Genomic DNA, 22,687 nt, shown 5'->3' with positions numbered 1-22,687 from the left:
GGCCACGGAGCGAGTTGCTATCTGTGACTGAGGTGGATGGCATGCGGTGTCGCTGTCACCTGAGACACCCGAGCAGCGTGCTCACATTCGCAAGGCGCTCAGAAACCTAATCTCGGTATTAGGGCGGCCATTTTAAATGAGAGCCGATACACAGAAGCAGTAACGCGTCCGCAGAGTGAATGGGATCATCACAGGGAGGAGAGAACCACCGTGGACTTGGCCCATAAAAAGATTGGAGCCTGAAAATCCTCCCTCACGCGCACACACATTCAAACATCCGTGTCAAAGCGTCCACGTACTGTGCGTCAGTGTAATCCGCGTTGTCTGTCACCATTACCCAGTGGAACGTGTAACCGCCGCTGCTTGTAGTGAATGGAGCGTCTGAGAAAACAGGTTGCACTCAAACAAGGAAACGCCCTGTACGGCGCTCTGGATAGAAACGGACCTGGATGAATGTGTTTACCGTCTGCCCGTAAAGGATTCCAATGATTACAATAACAGGGTTCCGATTCCCACTCGGCTAGGCGCGCGAGTGATTTATCGCTCACAAAAGGCCCCCTGCATTGTGCGGGAGCTGTACGCCGCACATGGAAAGAGAAGCTTAAGGCAAATAAGAGTGATAGGGCGAGAACGCCGCGCAGGGAGCTCCCTCTGCGCCCGGGGGACAAGCTCAGACACAAGCTCAGACACCGCCCGGCGCTTTGTGCTCCGGAGCTCCTCTCGGCACCTTGCGCGCGGCGCTCTCTGCCGCGTGACTCGCGCGGTCGGGGGACACTTTCCGATCGCCGAGTGAAACAGGACAAAAGCAGTAGAGTTCTTGTTTTTGATCACGTGCGACTGAGGGTGCGTTCCGACCGGGCGGGGGCGCTTGACAGACAAACAAACCCTCGGCGCCCAAAAGGTCACGTGGCCTCGCTCCAGAGACGAGGCCCGAGCGGCGAGCGCGACCTGGCGCGGGGAAGGTGTGAAATTTGGTGGACTGGTTTTTCATATTTAAAACTACGTCAGGGCAAATTATAGACAGATTAGATCAGCTGACACTTCTCATGATGATGGGCCCACCGAAGCAATTTGCGCATTTCGTAAGGCGTGACAGGGAGAACCTCAGAGAACCTCCACTTTTTTTTGAAATACGTAGTTCAGTCTCTCAACCAATGTATTCAGCCAATTTTGAATTCATGTTATGACACTTATTACTCAGAAAAAACTAATTCCAGGCTTTCCAGGGCCCTGGGTAGTCTCTGACACCTTGAACATTGGAATTTTGGATGATGTTAATAAGCTGGGACATATGTAACTCCCTATATCTTTACTGCTAATGGCAAATAATCAATGAATACACATCAACGCTATTTGATACAAAATGCACATTTGATGTTACCATAACCGATATATGCATATGCACCAATACCTCCTAGGTTCAGCTTTATGGACGGCACATAATTTGGTAAAAGTTTGAGATTGCTACTGTGCTGATGAAACATTTTCAAACAAAGGCGCCAATGCAAAACTACTACTTGCAATCGAAACTCTTAACAGCTCAAGTGAGGAATTTTGACGGTTCTGTTGCGTTTTAAAAAGTCAAACAATTCAAAAATGTTCCACGTTAGTTGTAATCTTCAACACAAAACTTTTATTTGCATCATGAGAGTCATGTGGCTCCATAGCACATTATTTATTATCATTTTAGGTTACATCTTCATGTTATGAAGCTACTGTAAAACTTTCCATGTGTCAACCATGTCAAAATACTCGTGTGTGTGTGTGTGTGTGTGTGTGTGTTTAAATATATCTAAAAGTATTGCAGTAATTCACTGGCAGTAACTCCGCCGAGCTGCTACCTTGGCTGGAGGAAGTGGTGACAGTGTGTTGATGATTTTTCTATAATTTGATCCTTCTTAGACTTTGCCAAGACATAAAAAAAAAAAAATCTTTATACAGAAACCATTGGAAATGCATCAAACACAAAATATACATCCAAACAAATTATAGAAACTTCAAAAATCGAATTCTTGTTCAAACAGGACTCAAATTATGAATAAATCTGGTCATAAATAGAAGTTGATGTCTTGTGTAAATAAGGTAGGGGGGCAGCCAACATACAGAACCATTTTTGGCAGAGAAGAGAAGCAGATAAGAGAACGCTGCCCCGGCGGGGGCGTCTCTGTGTATCGTTCATCCAAAGAACAGAAAAAAAAAGGGAAGCAGTTAAAGGCACTTTCAGAAGGTGTTTGAACACACGGATGGCCGTCACAGCGACCAAACGCGTCTCACAGATGTTCCGACTGGCAGGTGCTCAGTCAGGAGTCTCACATGAGACAAATAAAGAGAGAACAACTCACGACTCAAAGACGCCACGTTGAAACCACCCAGCGAGACAAGTCGCCCGTGATGCGATGTCGCAATCCTGCCGTGAGCGGAACAACACAAAAGACAAATGCTTGGGACGCGCGGTGGGTTTTTTTTTACAAACCAGAACGAGAGAGAATAAAAAAAAAATCAAGACGAGACGAACGTCCAACTTCGCCGATCGTAACGACTTCCCCGGCGGGGGGAAGAATAACCCACCGGCCCGCCGCTTCCACGTCAGGTGCTCAGAGCTCTGGTGCAGCACGTCGGAGCGGTTTCTACGAGCACTCGTCGCACGTGAAACGAGCCTTTTCAGAGAATCATAAAAGTCCTGAAATGAAATAACGGAACTGATTCATCTCGTCCATATGTACTGTTATAAGGGCCTGGACATGGGACATGCACAACGCAGCCCAGGTGGACAGCACCTCTCCTTTTCATTTCAGATAGATACAGTTTATCTTTCTCTTGTCCGATAGCTCTGGCAGTGATGGAGCTGTAAGCACTGCACTCGCCACACGGTTCACCGGTGTCCTGCCAACATGCATTTTTACTCTTCACATCTTCCTGCCGTGTCTTTCCTGAAGTCGACAACTTGAACGAACTGATATGTTATTTGAATATGTTACACACACTCTTTTTGTCACTTCCCCCTCCGGACACGTCAACACATCCTTCGACCTCCCAGCTCATGACGACACTGCGTCCGACCCCCCCAGCACTTACTGTACAGTATTGGCAGTTTGCTGTATAAGTTATTTAAATAAATGCCCGTATAACACGTTGTAGATATAATCTGTACACTGAAAACCCTTAAAAAAAAAAGAAAAAAAAAAGGTGGAATTGATATTTCTTCCTGAAAGATTTCGTGGCAGTTAAACAAATATAATGACAATAAAGAGATTATTATTACGTTTGGCGAATGATTGTTGACTGACAACTTTATGAAACATCCCCCTTATATTTGGGATGCATACGTGGAAATAAAATAAGGCAACGGTCATTTTTTAAAAATCTTTTTTACAATAAAAGGAACTATAACGTGTGGGGCCAGCACTGCTATAAGAATATATCTCCACTGGGAATTGTCCACAGTTAGAAATTTGTCAGCTGTTTAACGCGGGGACGAAGTAAAAAGGAGATTGACTCGTGGTGCAGGAGTGTTTTTCTCTAGCGCTGGTGTCGCTTCATGTGCAGGGCCAGGTGGTCGGAGCGGGAGAAGCGGCGGTTGCACACTCCGCACTGGAAAGGCTTCGCCCCGGTGTGTTTCCTGAAATGGCGAGTCAGCTCATCGGAGCGAGCGAAGCGCCACTCACATCCCTCCCAGGAGCACCGGTACGGCTTCTCTCCTGCAGCCCAAAAAAAACACGACAACAGACAGTCAACACCTCTTAAATACATGAGAGATTATTTCTAAAAGTACAAGAATCATCTCCTTCATATCTCAGAAGACTAATGAAGTTTTGATGATGAAAAAACACACGGATGGCGACGCCTCGACTGTGTCCTGTCTGCCTGCCCCTTTACGAGAGCTGCAGGGGTTTATGTGATTTGACAGCGGTGAGATGTGGGCCAGGTCTGTCGGCTGTCGGCGGACAGAATGCATCTACATGCCAAGTGCTTCTTTTTTTTCTTCTGCCTGGCAACGTCCGCGCCTTCGTTCCCGAAATAAAAAACGCGACCCGAAACGTGTTTACCTGTGTGGGTCCGGAGATGGGCTTTGAGATGGGAAGACTTGGTGTACACTTTCTTGCATCCTGAAAAGGAAAGAAAAAACAAAGAGAGAGCTCATTTGGGGATGGGCGATATCTGGAATATATCCCATGTATTGCGGCTTGAGATGTATTAAATGACTATATCACCAATACCGCGACCACAAATTGTCACGTCCAATTTTGTGAAGGCGCCAGCATAAGGTTGACAGATTAAAATTGCCCCGATAGAAACCATTAATGAATATAATTAAGTTTAAAGAATGTTTTAATACAGACATAGGTTGCAGGCACGACTAGAAACCATCATACTGGTGTGATTGTGTGCATCAAAGGGTTAAATTGTACTTTAGAGGAGATTTAAAATATCGCAATATATATCGCGTATCGAGGTATAACAAAATATATTGCCATATTATTTATAGGCCATATTGTCCAGCCCTAAGCTCACTGAGTAATTTGATATCATGTGGGGCTTTCGAACAGAAGTCTCACCGGGGACGTCGCAGTGGTGAATCCGCCGTCTCTCCAGATCAGGATTATTCCTTCGATTGTACTTAAGTGGAGCTGACTGGGCCGACACCGGGGACAGAGGGCCGACACCCGGCGGCGTCTGAACCGGCGACAGGCTCGAACGCTGGGCTGGACCAACAGCTGGACTCTGGACTAGTTGAACGCCGGGGTTTTGGTCCTGGCCTTGGATCGGAGCCGCGCCGGAAGTCTGTCCTGGGTCGATGGGATTGTGGGTCTGAAACGTTAACTTGGAAGCGATGCTGGCTTCGTACGAGGGAGGTGGGGACAGATTGTGGAGGAGCTCCTTCCCCCTGTCCGGGCTCGGGGGCTCCGAGTTTGGCGGAGAAGGTGGCAAATAGGTCGGCCTCTGCTGGTGGCCAAAGTGCCGGCTGTATTGAAAACATTCACTCTGGGGATTGCTCGTGGGTTTAGCGGAATTCTGCGCCTGGCCGACGTGGACGTTCCCATTTGGAAGACTCAACTGGGAGTTGAGCTGCGACCCGTGAATGAGCTGCTCCAGGTCAGAGTTCAGAAGCTGGAACAGGGGAACATCCTGGAAATCTGGCACTTCCTGTTTGATGTAAAAGTTACCGCCCGACGCGTCGGCCGCGCCCAGGGCACCCGGGGCACCCGGGGGCGCCAGCGGCCCGCTGCCGCCGCCGCCGCCGCCGCCACCTGCCTGACAGGCGGCGTGCATCGGGGAGTGATGCGGCGGCTCCATTTTGATCTGCCTCACGGCCCTGCAGAGGCCCGGGTGCAGGTACGTGATGTCGGGCAGGAGCAGGCTCATGTTGACGCTGTACGGCGAGGCGAAGTCCTCGGGGAAAGGCGGCTCCAGCATCAGGGCGCCATGATCCCTGCACGGCATCTTGGGACTCACCATGTCCTGCTGCGAGAGTGGAGAAGACAGGTAGGTGTCCATGTCTGATTTGACCTGGGAAAAACAAAAAGCCAAGGAGATAATCAGGTCGGACGAGTTGTGGGTGTTACACAAAATGCAGAAGTCAAAAAAACAAAAAAAAACTGGGTCCAGTAATTAATGCAGAAGGGTTCTTAAAGGAGCCTCCTTGTGAGGTATTCTAATTCAAATCATCGTATGATATTTTGAAGATTTTTCTTCATAGTCAGCACTGACATGTGACAGTGAACGCCTCTGTGGTTCCTTCTACTACTCCCTGTTCATTCCAGGATGTTGATTCATCATGTGGGATCCTCTACCGTCCACTGAGGCATAAAGACAAACAGGGCACAACCAGCTTCTGCGGACACAGTACAGTGGGGGCCTGCACGTGTGTCTTAACACACATCAAAGACGACCCCCCCCCAATCCCATCCCCCTCGGACGCCCCTCTCGCAAACACGCCCCAGCAGTTTTGGAAACACACATGGCTGGATTTAGAATTTCCAGCTGCTCCCGCGGCGCAGCGCTTTACGCATCTCGCCTCCTCACAAGTTTCTTGCGCGGGTGCGACGTTTCACATCTCGGCACTCAGCCTCGACGTCCCGCTGTCGATCCAGCCTCCATGTCAGCAGCATCCGTCCATGCAGACGCGCAGGAGGATCTGAATTACAGTGACGGGACGGGGCGTAGATATTGAGTAAACACACACACACACACACACACAAGGGGGCCTTCTGTCAATACCAGGGGCTGACGTCTGTAAATGAAAACATGTCTTTGCTCTCATCAGCAGCAGCGACGCCACGAACCTCCGTGCGTCGAAACCCCAGCGGCCATCGGCGGACGCACGCGTGACGCCCGGAGGCGAACACGCCAAATTGGAGCGATGGCACAAGACAAACGCAACCTACCGAATCGCAGGCGTGGACGCACGAAGCTGCCGGGACGCCGTCCCCCGCGGCGCAGGGCACTTGTCCGCGGTCTCCGCCTCTCGCGCCGTCCGGTGATTTGTGGAGCAACTGCGCGTCCTGGCCCGGAGCGAGCCAGACGTGGTTCCTCACGGCGGCGGCCATACGGGTCGACGGGTGCTACACTTGTCTGCGAGGGGATGAACGACGCATAGGTGTCCGCTTGTGTTGGTTTTCTTTTTCTTCTTCTTCTTCTTCTTCTGTTTCCAAACAGGCGAACGCGGCGGCGGCGGCTGTCACGCGTTCATTCTCTATCGCCTGGCTCTTTCTCTTTTTTTCTTTTTGCGCTCGCTTGTCAAATTACGCAACTGCGTGGTATCGGCGCGTCCGCGCAGGGCGGGGCCCAACATGTGCACCACAAACAGGACAAGCGAGCGATCGGGATACACCTTGTGCAATGAACACTGGGCGTGTGTGTGTGTGTGTGTGTGTGTGTGTGTGTGGAGTCGGCCGAGGAGGAGTAGAAGAGCGTGTAGTTGGGGGATGAAGAGGCAGTTCGAGGAAGATGAACCTGTCGAGGGTTTGTAGTGTCCACACATGAGCAGTTTGTTCACAGGACCCCCCCCGAAATAAAGTGAGTCTGTGGTTTAATTAGTGCAGTTATTCCTCGGGGTCATGTGGAACAGGCCACGAGCCTCCGTGTGATTTGTTCCGACAGGTCATGAGCCTCACACCTCTTCTGATAAACAGGTGAAATTCCAATTTGATGCTGTTTTTCTTCTTCTTCTTCTTCTTCTCCTCCTCTCTGTTTTTTTATTTGATGCACTGCTTTTGGACATTTCACACTTCTGTAAGTTCAAGCACATGACCTCTCTGACAAGTGTCTCACCTGCCACCACAGCGGATCAAAGTCGGCACACAAATATTTACCTGTCATTTTTGGAATTTTCTGATTTTGCAGTTCCTGATTTCCTTAGCGCCTCCAGCACACACACACACACACACACACACACACACACACACACACACACACACACACACACACACACACACACACACACACACACACACACACACACTCACACACACGCACTGGCAATAGACACTTCCATCAAAATAGCTCAGCGTTTCACTGTCATATACATCTTGTTTTTCCCACCAACGTTCAGCAGCGAATGATCCGCTCTGAACCCGCCTGCAGCAGCTTGTGAACGCACGATTAAAAACTGGATTTTCTGATTTTGCAGTTCCTGATTTCCTTTGCGCCTCCAGCGCGCGCGCGCGCGCGCGCACACACACACACACACACACACACACACACACACACACACACACACACACACACACACACACACACACACACACACACACACACACACACACACACACACACACGGGTCCTGGTCTGGCATGTTAAAAACGCCACTGCAGTGCAGCTGTCTGTCAGGACTGCATACTTGATGCCAACATTCCTGAGCCAGCAGAGAAGAGCGCACACACACACACACACACACACACACACACACACACACACACACACACACACACACACACACACACACACACACACACACACACACACACACACACACACACACACACACACACACACACACACACACACACACACACACTGGCAATAGACGCTTCCATCAAAATAGCTCAGCGTTTCACTGTCATATACATTTTGTTTTTCACACCATCGTTCGGCAGCGATGATCCTCTCTGAACCCGCCTGCAGCAGCTTGTGAACGCACGATAAGAACGCACAAAAAACTGCAAATGTGCCACTTTTCATGTTGAACTCACACCGCATTTACCTTTTGTTGTGACGCTGCAGAAACTCTGACTCTGTGTGATGTGGTTTTTTTTAGTTTTTTTTTTAAAAATCTGCCCTTGTTTGTTCTTCACATACTCAGGTATATACTCTATATACATACTTTGGCTCGGCGTTGCAAAAACAATCAGTACTTCAACCTCCAGCCCTCTGGAGATCACGGTGACAGACGCTTTATGCCTCGGCTTAACAAATCAGAATCCACTTGTCAGAGGAGTTTTTGCCTCTTTATTTATTTAATTCCCCCCCCCCCCCCCACACACTGGCTGGTGTGAAGAAATCACACAGTGTGCAGTGTGCAACATGCTGGAACTGGAAACACAGGTATGACACAACGACTGGCACGGACTCAGATGCTGATTAACATTTCGGAGGAAAAGAAAAAAAAATATTGTGCGTGTGTGTGTGTGTGTAAGGATGTTTCTTTAAGTGTGACATTTACTGCCACTCCCTCGTGTTTTTCTTCAGGCACTTTTTGTCCTCTTATTAATGTTGCGACTGCACCCACTGTGGGCTTGACTGAACAGGTTTTTAAATGTGCACGTCTCCGGGGTTAGATCGGGTCATGTGTGAAACCTATAAATATAATGGGATATGTGGATGTACGGTGCAGTCTATATGTATAGTACAACATTTAACTATTATTCACTCAAAATTCATAATCACCTGGTGCTCTTTATGGGGCTGACAGTTTTTTTGTGTGTTCAAGTTACTCCTCTGTCAGCTGTGGAATGATTCACGATCTCATGCGAATCTTTTTTTCCCTCTTATGAATCAGACTTCAAATCAATTTCTTAAAAAAAGTTGTACTCTAAAATGTTATATTTATTTATCATCTCATTTTACCTCTTTTAATTTGAGTTATTTTATCATCTTATGATGCTTTATTTCAATTATTTCATTTTAAAACACTAATGTTTTTGTACGTTGTTATCACTGTTACTGGATTTTTTTTTCTTTCTTCTATTTGTTTTATTTTGATTTTGTGGTCATAGTGGTGTTATCATTATTATCAGTTATCAACTATAGTGTTCATACTACCATTATCCGCAGATTCAAAATCTTCTAACTTATACTACCACAATGACTCTTGCACCTATGAAAATGTTAACATATTCATCGTTTTTCATTGATGCAGTAAAAAAGAAAAAGGAAAAAAAGAAAAAGCCTGAAACATATTCAAATGACTGCTGATCATCCAATTAGGAGTTGACCGATCGGCCGTCATGTGCTGACCTTTCAAAGTGCAATTTAAATCCGCGAGTGTCTCAGCTCCAAGAGGAGCAACTGTCATTCTTGGCCGCGGCTCTTCCTGTGCGGGCGAATGTGAGCCGAGCCCCTTCTCCATATCCCCCCTGTATTAAAACCCCTCACAATATGCCCAACAACTGCAACGGCGGGAGGAGAGGGAATGCCCGGTATGTGCTTACAGCATCACAACTTCTCTCTGCTCGCACATGGACTAATATGGCCAGCCCAAGTGGGGGGGGGGGGGGGGGGGGGGGTGGAGGACAATAAACGCACGCAGCACTGTTGCTACTGTAAGCTCATTTTGTAACACAACTTTCTGTGATCAGATCAAAATATTTGAGATATCTTATTAGTGGAATATCACACGACCAACGTGTATTCGTGCACAGCTCTCCCTCCCTTTTTGTGAGTTATATCCTGAATGTTTTTTTTTGTGCCATCCATCCGATGCAATACCAACAAATCTCATGTGCTGCTCTCTATATTTAGTTTAAACCCCCGAGCAGGTGCCTGGCACTCCCCACCAGAGGGCAATGGTCGGCTGCAGTTGGCCCTCTCCGTGTGCATTTATGTACTGTAGCTTATGCTACTGTGCTGAACCATCAAAGTACGACGGTTATGCGTTCCCGGTTTTTATATTGTGTATAATTACCTTTCTATAGCCGGCGAGCAGACGCGGCGAACGGGATGTTTTCGTGCAATAAACCGGCGCCTTGATTTAGTGCTATTAATTTGCGAGTTGAAATGTTGTTGTGTGGATGTGTTCTCAAAGACACATGCAGGTGGATTTTAGAACACTTATGTGTATCAAAAAAGAAATCTCCATAGATGTATTGATTCAAAGAAATGAATATTTCTGTTTGACTTCATATTCTCTTCAAACCCTCACGTAGGCACTCAGAATGATAATTTATATGATGTCAGCTTTTGCAAAAGCCTGCCCTTGAGAAAGCACAATCAATAATTTCTTCTTTGGCTGTATTATTTTTTTGCCTCGAGTTTGGCCGTGTTACAAAGCTCGGCTTGTTGACTCTGTACAGCATTTATCTGATCCGACACAGTTTCATTAGGCATTAGTAATCATTTCCATATAGCGCGCACGCACACGCACGCGCACGCGCACGCACACGCACACACACACACACACACACACACACACACACACACACACACACACACACACACACACACACACACACACACAACATAACATAACAGAGTACTCCCTGTTTGTAAAACAGCAGATGAGGCTGATGCCGTCCTCTGGGGAGAAATTCAATATAATTCGTTAATTAAATGGAATAATTTAATTACAGTAACTTACAACGCATTCATCAATATAATTGTTTCTGGAGCCACCGTTGTAATTGAGGTTTAAGTGAAAACAAGTCCGTTTCTAATGTTGGTAATGTGCTGACATAGTTCTACCCACCCCTCCATTTGTTCCTCTCTCTGATCTCGCACCATGCCATTTCTCCACAGTGTTTTTTTCCCTTCCTTTCGTTTGATGGCCGGCCATGCCGCATCAGCGAGACCAAAACATTTATTACAGCCATTTAATTTAACCTCTCTACAGGCACGGACACGAAAGACAGAGATGATAGCACAGCCGCGCTGAAAGACTCTCGCTGTTCGCCGTCTAATCTGATCCTCTCTGTTGCCCTTTTCATAAAGACACCAGAGTATTAGCCCCCCGTCTCCAAAACATACCTCCGCCATTTAAACTGTCTTGGATTTCACCACAAAGACGAGGAAATAAGAGTCCAATTCATTCTTCGGGGCCCAAAATAATAATAAAACATAATTTCTCTTCTAATCTGCCTAAAGAATGTCCTGCGTTTGAAGTTGACAGTGCTCTATCTTCTGGGGAGGAATAATTGCCTTTTCGAGTACAGCGGGAGAGGGGCCACTGGGGTAAAGCCTGTCGAGGGTCCTGCACCTTACAGGTGTGCCCTTGGACAGACAACCCCCTCGTTGTTCTCCAGAGAGAGAGAGAGGAGGAGGAGGAGAGGCAGAAAGAGAGAGAGAGAGGAGGGGGGGGGGGGGGGGGGGGGGGGGGGATCCAGACTCAAAGAATTCATCTGCCAGTTGAAACTTTACGGGGCTGCAGCGCCGCTCTTCGTTCTCTCCGGTCCCAGTGTGGCGTGAACAAAGAGACACTTGATCGCCCCGCAATTCCTCCCGTGTGATACAGCTGACAAAATTCTTGTCATTAAAGTTCTAGCGGTTTGTTGGACGAGGTTTGTGAAATTGACCTGGCGTGTAATCCGTTTGATTTGTACAAACTGAAGCCACTGGCGGTTATTGTGTAGAAATGTAAACGACAATCCTCATACAGAGCGGGGCTTTGTGCGCTCCCAGAAGCCCAACTCAATACATCATCAGCTTGCCCGCACGGCCATTCAAATATCCTGTGCGGCTATAGATTATGAAGTTAAACATTAATTTCCCAATCATTTCGGCTTAAAGTGTAGCTATCTATCAGCTTGTATAAGATAGTTATGTTGTGGGCCTTCTCTCTGCGACACACACCCTCTCCCTCGCCGCTTAATTTGTCAAACTTCTCCCTGATTTTTAATGGGGGCCTATTAATTTAGCAGAGAAATCTGTCCCCCCCCCCTTTTTTTCCCTTCCGAACACGGCATTGAAAGCTGCCGAGCAGCTGTCCCAGCTCTGGAGAATCATATGGAAGAATGCATTATGGGCCTTGTTTGAATATTCCCTCCGATTTGGAATAATCAGCCAGCTATTCAGCGGCGAGATGGCCGAGCACAGATGCCAAAGCACAGCTGAGAGGAGCACAACGGTGTGATGCTGCCGAAACGCCAGCGCACACACAAAACCTGGGCGGCATGAAAAAGCGTGAATAATGCAGGTGTACTCTATTCCTGTATGGCGTGTTTATCATACATAATAGCTAGGACACTTTTCTTTCAGCCTCTTTTTTTTTTTTTTTATCTTTCCCCTTTTTTCCCCCCACCCTTTCTTCTCGCTCCGTTCAAGGTGATCCGAGCTTTGCATATGGCTGATTAATCTTATTGCACAGTAGCTAACATTGATCACAGAGATGATTAGAAATGCATTAGTCAGCAGACTGTTTGGAGTGGTCGGCTTTAAGTGCCGGTGCCGAGCCGTTTTCCATAGGTGTCCCGTGTTTTTTAATTTTGTTATAAAGAATTTTGCAAATGGATGCATATGCGCGCGCCGCCCCAAATACGGGTATCACAGCTTTAATGCTTACAGACATAATTTAATCTTCCTGGATGGCAGGCCTGATGGACTGTGCAGCGAAAGGCATCCCTCCGCTAAATTCATTATGCTAAAAGTTGCGAGATCTCACCAGCTGACGAGAGCGAGACGGAGTGGCATCATCTGCGTCTGTGTGTGTTTTGTACCGTAGGAGAAGTCTGAGCTCTGCTCTCCAGCAGAGTGCTTTCACCAAGTTCATAAAGTGGACGGTAACACGCTTTACACACAGATGCCGCAACCGAGGGAGACTATAAATAGACTTTTATGCCTATTTTCAATAGTTGGGTCGTGTTTGTCTTTGTCGCGTCAAATAAGCGCAGTAATCCTGTCTTCGATGACCGTTCGTAACACTGCACAGACAAAGTGACACTGCCCCCTAGCGAGTCAATTTGAGATGACATGTTTCTTGAACATTCAGAAGTTCCAAGCCATCAGGAGATCATCCATTTTCTTTGGCAACAGCGCCGGTACTTAATCGCCACAAAATGAAAACTAAAAGCAGAATACTCTGCCTTCATCCAACATTTTTTAAGCCTCTCTTCGTTTCCCCCTGACCTCAGTGACTACAGCCCCTCCCTCCCTCCCTCACGGCTCAGATGCCTCCTTTAATGACTGAACAAAGTCTTTCTTTATTCGCGCAATTTGTTCTCGTCTCCTAATTTCAAAAGGTAATGGAAGTTCAAGTTCGCAAATACCTTTTTAGCTTTTGAAGTACTTTGGTGTATTGTGATGTTTATATATATATATATATATATATATATATATATATATATATATATATATATATATATATATATATATATAAACACTAGGGCTGTAACTAACGATTATTTTCATTATGGATTAATCTGTTGATTAATCAATGAGTTGTTTGGTAAATAAAATGTCATAAAGTAGTGAAAAATGTCGATCGTGTTTCCCAAACCCCAAGAATATTTCTTGGTTTTGTCCACACACCAAATCTATTTAGTTGACTTTTATTAAGGAGCAAGGAAAACAGAAAATATTCGCATTTAAGAAGCTGAAAACAGATTTTTTTTTCATAAAACCTTCTTGAACCGATTATTAAAATAGTTGACAATCAATTGTATAGTTGATTAATAATCGATTAACGGTTGCAGCTCTCATGAACACCCACACCAAAGAAACATTCAAAAGGACGCAGTTCGCAGAGGAAATAATTATTCACATCATTTAGCTAAAGTTGTAAATCAGGAAACAGTGGTCAGTACTGCAAAAAAGAGTAGACTGACATTATATGGCATATTAAAAGTTGATAAAAATTGAAATTGAATTAAAAGTAATCACTCACGCCGCTTTATGTAAGTTGGTTTGTACAATTTCCCGAACAATAAAAATGCACTTGATTACTTAGCGAAGGGACACCTTCACAATTAAAAAAAGCATGGCATCCTTTCAGCAGCAGAGGTGCAACTCATGAGGGTCTCACCAAGACAACTCTTGCCACATGTTCAACACTCCCCCATTAAAAAACCTGGGGAAATTAATGAGCTTCCATTGGCACCCTCACAACAAAGGGATCTATAAAGCAGCCTTAATGTTCTCAGGGAAACTTTACTCTTCAGTAGTTCCCAATCAACCGGTAGCAGCAGATTTTGTTTTATTTCCCTTGTAACCTACAACGGGAGCTTAAAAAAAAAAAAAAAAATGCAACTCGCTGCAACTTTACATAAATGTTATCCTTGATTGAAACGGCGTCGGGCTCATTTTAATCAAAGATTTGTCGATAATTAACCGTGTCGCCTTGTCAAAATCTAATTATTAGTAAATATGCTGTATATCTTTAAGTAACAGCTGAGCTGTGCGCTTTCGAAAAATTAAAAAAAAATCTATAAACCTCTAAACGACTGCTTATTTGTTCTTCATTCACAGTTCTACCAGAAGAGTTATGGAAAAAAACAACAACACAAATTTGTGTACGTGTGGAACAAAACTCTCTCTCTTGTTGTGTGTGTGCATTGACTTGTACTTTCTACCTGCTCGTACACAATCAAGAACACTTAGGAATCAAAGAGCGCAGAGGTTTTGCAAAAAAGGTATTAATTAGAACTTTATTTATGCAGATGCTTTGCAAATTTGCATAAAAAGCAATTCCACAGATGGGTTTATGGCAGTAATGACTGTTCCAGTCTGCAATAAAACATCTGCTTAATCACAACAGAGACAGTCGACGGCGGCTGTGCAAACAGCCTGTCCAAGTGCACCTCAAAGAAAGTGGTGAGGTGAAGAGCCGGTCTGGACAGGTTAGGGAAGAAAAAAATCATAATAATAAAGAGTTTTTAGGGAAAAAAAAAACCTGTTCAAAAGCAAGAGTTAGTTGAAAGAGGCGCACTTCTTCCCAAACATTTGCCGGTGGTACTTTGAGCGCTCTGATGTTGAGAAAAAATACCCTTATCGTGTTGGCAGAACAATCCACTTACTGTGTCTAAGAGAAGAGAGAATTCTGTTCCAAGTCAAGCCAAGTCTTTGTCTGCGTGTGCCAACTATTTTGAAAATATTCCACTTTGTGTCTTTTTAATCCGCCGGAGCCACACACGGATACGAGTACGTGCGCAAACACCCAAACACACATATTCTCTCCCACCCCCCCCCCCCACACACACACACGCAGAAGTGTGGCTACAAGGTCACTCCAAGTATTGATAAATCACCCAGCTGTGATTCCCTCCTGACAGCTCAAACTAACATCAAGCTGGATGGGGGGAGAACAAAAGACCATCAAGCGGCCCTTTTCCTGACACTTTTATTCAATCACGGCCAGATTGCTTACGACAGCACCAGCAGCTGTTTCGTCTTCATCTTTCCCCATTTGATAAAGCGTGTCAAGTCATATTTCTGTAAGTACTTCACCTCACCCCATACTGTGCAGATCCGCAGCGATTCGGCATATGCACATTCCACATGAGGGGATCGTCAAATGGGTCAGGGAGTAATGACACCCCTCTGAAGGTCGCAGCGCACTGGCGTGGGGGGTGGGAGCAGGTAGGTGGGGGGGGGGGGGGGGGGGGGGTGACGACAAAGCAACAAGCTGAAGGTCAAAGATAAGAAACAGACGCAGAGATATCTTAGATAGCCGGGAGAAATTAAACAATGAGGGAACGGCAGCTACGGGTTTGATTGTGTGATTGTGTTGTTTAAGAGAGGAGTGGGGGGGTCGCTGGCGCTCGGGATTTGTTATTTTGGGATCGCCGTCCTATTTGCAGCTCTTCTGTTGACCTTGCTCCTCGTGGGATGGAGGTCGGTGACAGGACAAGAGAAATATTGCAGATGTCTATTGTTTGTCGGCGATCGGACAAACACAAATGAGATTTCCATTTCGCAATCGGCCGTTTCATGTTAACATTTAGATCGCCTTAACAGGCCCCGTCTTCCTGTGCAAGTGTCTGATAACAATTACAGGGGTTTCAGTTTATTGTAGAGGATGACCGCCACATTTGAAAATTACAATTACAAGGATGAATTACTCGGTGTTGCCAAGCTCTGATTATGTACATGCAACAACCGGAGGTCATTAAGTTTTGTATAATATCGTAGCTTAGATACTATGGTTTATTTTGTGATAACCTGGCTTCTCTTGAATAGACCCACGGATTATATTTGTTTATAAAGCTGATAAATTACAATAACAAAAGTGTATACCTTTATGATGATGATCAGCATGTTTCTGCAGAAACCAATTATAACAAACGTACTTTACATACACTACGTTATCAGTTCTGTCTTCATGACGGCCCGTTGGTTGGGGTCCACCACTGCGGTTGGACTATTGCCATGAACTGGACTGGAAGGATTTAGAATTTGGATCAGGTTTTTTTTTGGGGGGTCCCCAGATGTGTCCCAGATGCATCCTGTTGACTCTCCTGTGCATCCTGTGATTCCCTGACTCTTCGTCTTGTGGCATTTGTATGTACTTTTCCTTTAATGCTAATTGACAAATTTTTGCTTTATAATGCACTAGGGCTGCATCAGTTAATCGATTAATAATCGACTACTAAATTAATCACCAACTATTTGGACGATCGATTAATTGGTTCAAGTAGTTTTTATGAAAAGATAAGTCAAAATTATCTGATTTCAGCTTCTGAAATGTGAATATTTTCTGGTTTCTTTGCTCCTCTGTGACAGTAAAAGTAAATATCTTTGGTGTGTGGACTGAACAAAAGATTATCTTGTAGTTTGGGGAGACACAATCGAAATTGTTCACCATTTTCTGGACCAGACAACTAATCGATTAATCGAGAAAATAATCGACAGATTAATGGATAATGAAAATAGTCCCACCCACCGGTACCTGCACTGCACGGTAGCTCTTGAAAACTGTGACACTTGGAACAGACAGTTCCACAGATGTTCGAGCCACACGCCGAACGGCACTTGATCTGAAATGTGTCCGGATCACCTCTTCAGCATCTTTGCCCTAAGAAAAAAAATTGGATCTTATTAGTTAGGGGTGCTATTTTTTTCTTTCTTTTTTTGCCTGTGTGAATGGTACGTTCTATGGAAACAGAGACATGTGAATCAGGTGGAATGCAGGCGACGCTCGAATAAAAAAAAAAAAATGAAAAAATGGGGCAGCTCACTCCACTCAGACTTGGCCTGGCTCCCAGGAATGCAGTTAGCTAGCATACAATCACTGCCTATTCACGATGGCACAGCTGCTGTGGACATATGCTCCCCAACAAAGGAGGAGGACATCAACCAGGCACACCTTGAGCAGGTTAGCAGATGAATGCCGTTCAGTCCTTTGACAGTCTGCCCTCGTCTCGTCGAATTTTTCCCTTGCTCAACAAATAAGTTCCCTCTCTCCGGTGTGGCCCTCAACTTTTCCAGTTCACTCGTCCGTGACAAACGAAGGGGAATTCAAATGTGACAGTGACACAATAGTGTTTTGGATTATTGAATGTTGGATGAAAGCAAAATCCGGGAAAACTTCTTCTTCTGTAAATAAATATCAGAAATCAATGACATTGCTCGATCATTTGGAGGTTTTAAGAGGGACAATGAATCTTAGGGAGCGGTAATAAAGGAATATTAATAGCAAAAGAGCATACAAAGACTTTTTTTTTCCCTACCCCTCAGCAAATAACCAAATGCGAGAGAAAAGATTACATTTATTCATAGCTGTCTTTCATCAAGAAGCTTAAAACCGAAACTTTGAATGTAACCCCAAATTATATGCATATTGAGCTGACCTCTGTCACCCGTTTTCTTAAAGCCATAGAGGAGGTGTGATATGCAAAAAGCCACAGATCCTTCGGCTCGTCGTTTAGACGATTTCAGCACTTTTGGTTCTTCCAGCCGTCCAAGGGTGGACCACGTAAGTCACTAATAGATAAAGAAGAAGAAGAAGCTCCTCCGTTGGCAACGGAGGTCACGTGTGTAATGCATAAAAAATACCTTGCTGTCTTTGCAGTCGGAGGGAAAAAACAACGTGACTTACACTTAAAATTCACATCGATGCAATGTCAAACACTTTAGATCACGAGACCGAGAAAAGCCTCTAGATAACTGCGATCCCTTTTCTCACATTATCCATTGTTAACACTCGCGCTTCTCGTCACCCGTCTCCGCAGCTATGACCTATTAGCTTTAGTGAAGTGCTCCGAGGCCGCGGAGCCGCGTGAAGGTTGTTCACCCATCCAACGGGGCCATTTACAGGAGAGAAACCCCAGAGCCGATGGCGCGGCGGCAGCCCTCTAATGACTCTATCAGCTGCACTGATGGGAGCAAATGGCACCCAGAGATTTCACTCATTCCCTGAATGCGCATTACATTTTCCCCTCCATATTTCCGTTATTGTGTTGTAATGGTAATGCATAAGTGTGCATGTAAGGGACATTGTAAAACACTTGACACAATATCATAGCAATATCAGATTTTTTTTCTTTTCAATTTAAATATTCATCACCCACCCATCTGTATTGTTCCTTCTCAAAGTAAGTATATTACGAGGCCAGTTGCCGTCTGAAGTCGCAAACACATTTTTCCAAACGATCCGTTAGCTCCTTAACCTAAATACGAGCTCGGTATAATTATTGTGATTTCCGAGGGGGGAAGCAGGGTTGATCTTGCGCCTCAGTCCAACAATTACAGGAAACTATGTGTAAGATAAAAACAGAATATGTGCCTCCCCTTTGTGAGGGATGGTAGCGAAGTCACAGGAGTATTCATTAAGGCCTTTTGTGTCCTGTTTGAAATAGTGCTGTTAAAGGCTTTGGCTGTGGGCATCTCTGTGGAAGAGATATAATGATCCTCCAATTAGAGACAGAATCATGAGACCTGTTTATTAGTCCTAATTCATCTCCTCATTGTGCTGAGCATATCAAATACCACGGAGGAGGAAGGGGGAAAAAAAATCAACAATTTGCCCACCATAATTACAGATCTATTAATAGTTTCACAACAATGACAAGCAGAGCCATTCACATCATTTTCTTCTGTCAAGAACAATACCGCCGCACTGTCAACGTATCCATTAAAGCCCACATTTATACCGGCTCACTGACATCTTGCATTTCAAAGATGACTCTGAGCCTCTTCAGATAAATTACACTTTTTCATTAACAAGGATGGTTTTGGTATTATTAATTCTAAATGGATTCTCAGAGGCCTCTGTACGTTTGTAGCTTATCATACAATGGCAGGCGTTTGTGGCTGTGAAGGTATTTTCCATTAAGATGGGGGAAAAAATGCATTACATTGTTGAGGTTTCTATTTCAGAAGCCTAGTAGTGGAAAAAAAAGAACAAATACAACATGATGAATGAAAAATCTGTACACCTTGTGTGAAAAACACAAGTTAACATTTCACAAACGCTGATCCTTGTGTTTAATTGTGCAACATGCGCCAGAATGGTCGCTCTAGAAAAACAAAGAAAAAAATACATTTGGTGATTTATTAATTCTCATTCTCATTATCCTGACAAACTCTGCAATGGTCGTTGGAGGCACAGTTCATCCACTGCTCCCCTCCCACCCACATTTTTTTTCTCCTGCCAATCCAGGGAACTGAAGCAGCAACCTTTCAGTAACGAGCCCACTACTCTGACCTCGAGGCCCATGATGCTCCAGACTTAGTGCAAACCAAGGAAAGATCCCCAATGTCACCTGACTATCAGAGGTTATCCAACCAAAAGCAGATTGCTGAGATCGCCTGTGACGATTTAAATGGGAATTTGTACATGTTATGGATTGGTGTTTGACTATCTTCGCAAATTTGAATTATTTTTACATTTGGCCCACAAAAATAAAGTTCATGGACTTTCAGGACTGTCCTGTAAGCTCTGGTTCTACGATCTGTCTGTTGTTAATATGTAGTGCAATTTTGTTGTATTGATCATTGCATAAATTGGTGGTTTTGTGTTTAGATAATAAAAAGAGTACATATATAGTTAGTGGATCAAAAGTTGCTGTTTGCTGATTTGTTCTTTTCACCACCGTGGTGTTTGACTTCCATTCACTTTGGGACAAACAGGCTCTGAGTAGATCCACCTGCATCAATGTGCACCGACCCATGGCAAGAAAATCCTGGTTTCATTAATTAAAGCAACCCATCAATATTTTGGTAGCAGCCATGAAATATTAGTTGAACAGATTTCAGCTTGTGTCAGCTCAAAGACTACCGGTCATCATTGAAACTCGGCCACTACTACCACTAACGTCAACATAGAAACAGTTCTACCTAACATGTTAGTTAATAAGTGTTGACTAAAGGCCAGTTAACTTTGTTTCAGATATTGTTGCAGAAAGCTAACCTCATTTGTTGCGGCAGGGCTAACACTCCTAATACTTTATTAGGCAAGGGCACCCGCGTCTCTTAAAGTTCATTAAGTTGTCAACCTTGAGTAATTGTGATCACGTCTGTAGGTGTTGATTCAACCTTTATGGCTCATGATACTTTATTGGGTGATTCACCCCAATTTTCACTGCATGAGGTGACACGACGCACTTCACCGTCGGCTCCTTCACGACCTCACAGGTGGGATGTAACTGATTTCAGGGTTTTAGATAAAGTTTGTCCGCATGGAAGTTATTGAGAGTGGCACCAATTAACATATTGCAGGGGATACCATGTGAACCTTTTAATGCTGATTTTAAAATGAATACGATGGTATTGTTGAACTTCGGCTGAACCCTGACATGCTAATAGTAAACTGCTGGTAAAATGTACTATGAAAGTATATACCAAATTACCTTAACAGTTAGTAGTTAACTACACAACATAGAGGAAAAGCCACGAAAAAACAACAACAATGCCGATTGGTAAAATGGATATATCGAGTCTCATTTGCCGGCTGGAAGCCAGTTAGTGTACCAGACTGTAAAATGTCAGTCATAAATTCATAAATGATGTAAAAACAGGCACCCTACTATTTTATTTGTTTTTATATTTCATTAGATTTTTCATTTACAAGACAAAAGGTTCATATTAACTAGGGCTGCAACAGTTAATCGATTGGTAATCGACTACTAAATTAATCCCCAACTATTTTGACAATCGATTAATCGGTTCAAGTAGTTTTTATGGAGAAAAAAAAAATCAAAATACTCAGCTTCAGCTTCTTAAATGTGAATATGTTCTGGTATCTTTGCTCCTCTATGACAGTAAGTATCTATGGTGTGTGGACAAAACAAAACGTCATCTTTCGGTTTTGGGAAACGCGATTGACATTTTCACCATTTAATGGACCAAACAACTAATCGAGTAATCTAGAAAAATTAATCGACAGATTAATCGATTATGATAATAATAATTAAGGATAATAATCGTTAGTTGCAGCCCTAATATTTACTATCAGTCATGACACTTAATAAATCCTGTCTACTGACATATACATATTTACATGCTGTTACGCAGTTTAACCTGTAGGTGGTGCTCTAATGCACACACTGACTCGGGGTTGGGGATAAGAGTTTAGGATGCCGGAACATTGCCAGAACTTCTCAGACGCTAACGAGTGTGACTTCCTGTCGCCGTCTCAGGTAGGTAAACCGTACAACGCACTATATACGCACTAAAATTGTATAGAATGCAAACGGGTTGATACAATAACAACTTGTGTAAAACTTCACAGCAGCTGAGTGAACAGGAGATGTGGTCAAAGGTGTAATCTGTAAAGGAATGAGTCACTCGTTTTGGCATGCTAATCGGAACTAGCTTGTGCTAGCGAGGCTAACGCTGGGCATACGTGCACTGTGCGATCTTAGAGATGCCGTTGTAAAACTCACACTGTCCCGAGGGGAATCGTCTGCGATGTGCCACGATGTGCCATGTGTCCGACCGTCCGCCACGACTTGACTGCGCACACTGCGCGTGGTGAAAGAGTTCCTCTGAGGCGGAGAAGTTTGTGTTTACCATAGAAGAAGAACGCGGACAAGACAGACACGTGCGTAAATCTGTGCCGGAGCGACAGCGTATAACAAGGACTCGCGCAGGCGCACTATTGTCCAATTAACATTATAATGTATCACATTACAAACAATAACAGCTTTTAGCAGCGAAGGGATCCACCAACACAATGACTATTTATTATATTTAATATGCTATTTATTTCTTATATTAGAAGCCAATTTGACGATGTTGCCACTTCACGCAGGCGCAGTCAGGAAAAAGGGCCCGGAGATTGAGGAATCGACTCGTGGCTCCTGAAGATGGCCGACCCAAATTTCTGACGTATAAATTTCTGACATGTCAGATATTTATCGGAATTCCGACTTGAAAAAAAAGGGCAAACCTCCCTCCAAACTCTGTTAAATGACATCGCTGATCACCATCTCCATAAGATAACATATCAACTATGCATAAATAACTCATACAACCCCACTTCAAAATCACTGAACTATCCCTTTAAATCGCCAGATGACTGTGACCTGTCAGTGGCTAAATAAGAATTTTAGTGCAGACTTGAGCTACGATTCTTTTTTCTTGTTATTGTCTTGTTTGTTAA

At 44.5% G+C, this 22,687-nt stretch overlaps 1 protein-coding gene across 4 annotated transcripts; it reads right to left on the bottom strand.

Moving 5' to 3' along the window:
* Positions 1-1,613: 1,613 nt before the first annotated feature.
* On the bottom strand, positions 1,614-22,113 carry klf5b (Kruppel-like factor 5b). 4 transcript variants are annotated; one of them, XM_047337258.1, is made up of 5 exons: positions 21,969-22,104; positions 17,027-17,158; positions 4,557-5,508; positions 4,047-4,106; positions 1,614-3,698 (listed from the first exon to the last, which is right to left on the bottom strand). In XM_047337258.1, the coding sequence occupies exons 3-5, from the start codon at positions 5,494-5,496 to the stop codon at positions 3,520-3,522; spliced, it is 1,179 nt and encodes a 392-aa protein (XP_047193214.1). In that variant the 5' UTR covers positions 5,497-5,508; positions 17,027-17,158; positions 21,969-22,104; the 3' UTR covers positions 1,614-3,519. The 4 variants fall into 4 exon arrangements, with proteins under 4 accessions (XP_047193214.1, XP_047193213.1, XP_047193212.1 ...); XM_047337257.1 differs by having other exon boundaries at positions 17,033-17,158; XM_047337256.1 differs by lacking the exon at positions 17,027-17,158 and having other exon boundaries at positions 21,969-22,113.
* Between the last annotated feature and the right edge of the window lie 574 nt (positions 22,114-22,687).

Source organism: Scophthalmus maximus, chromosome 14 (assembly GCF_022379125.1).
Source record: "Scophthalmus maximus strain ysfricsl-2021 chromosome 14, ASM2237912v1, whole genome shotgun sequence".
In the NCBI taxonomy this organism is placed as follows: Eukaryota; Metazoa; Chordata; class Actinopteri; order Pleuronectiformes; family Scophthalmidae; genus Scophthalmus; species Scophthalmus maximus.
The sequence above is the reverse complement of the archived record's forward strand: the minus strand, read 5'-3'. Positions and strand labels throughout refer to the sequence as shown.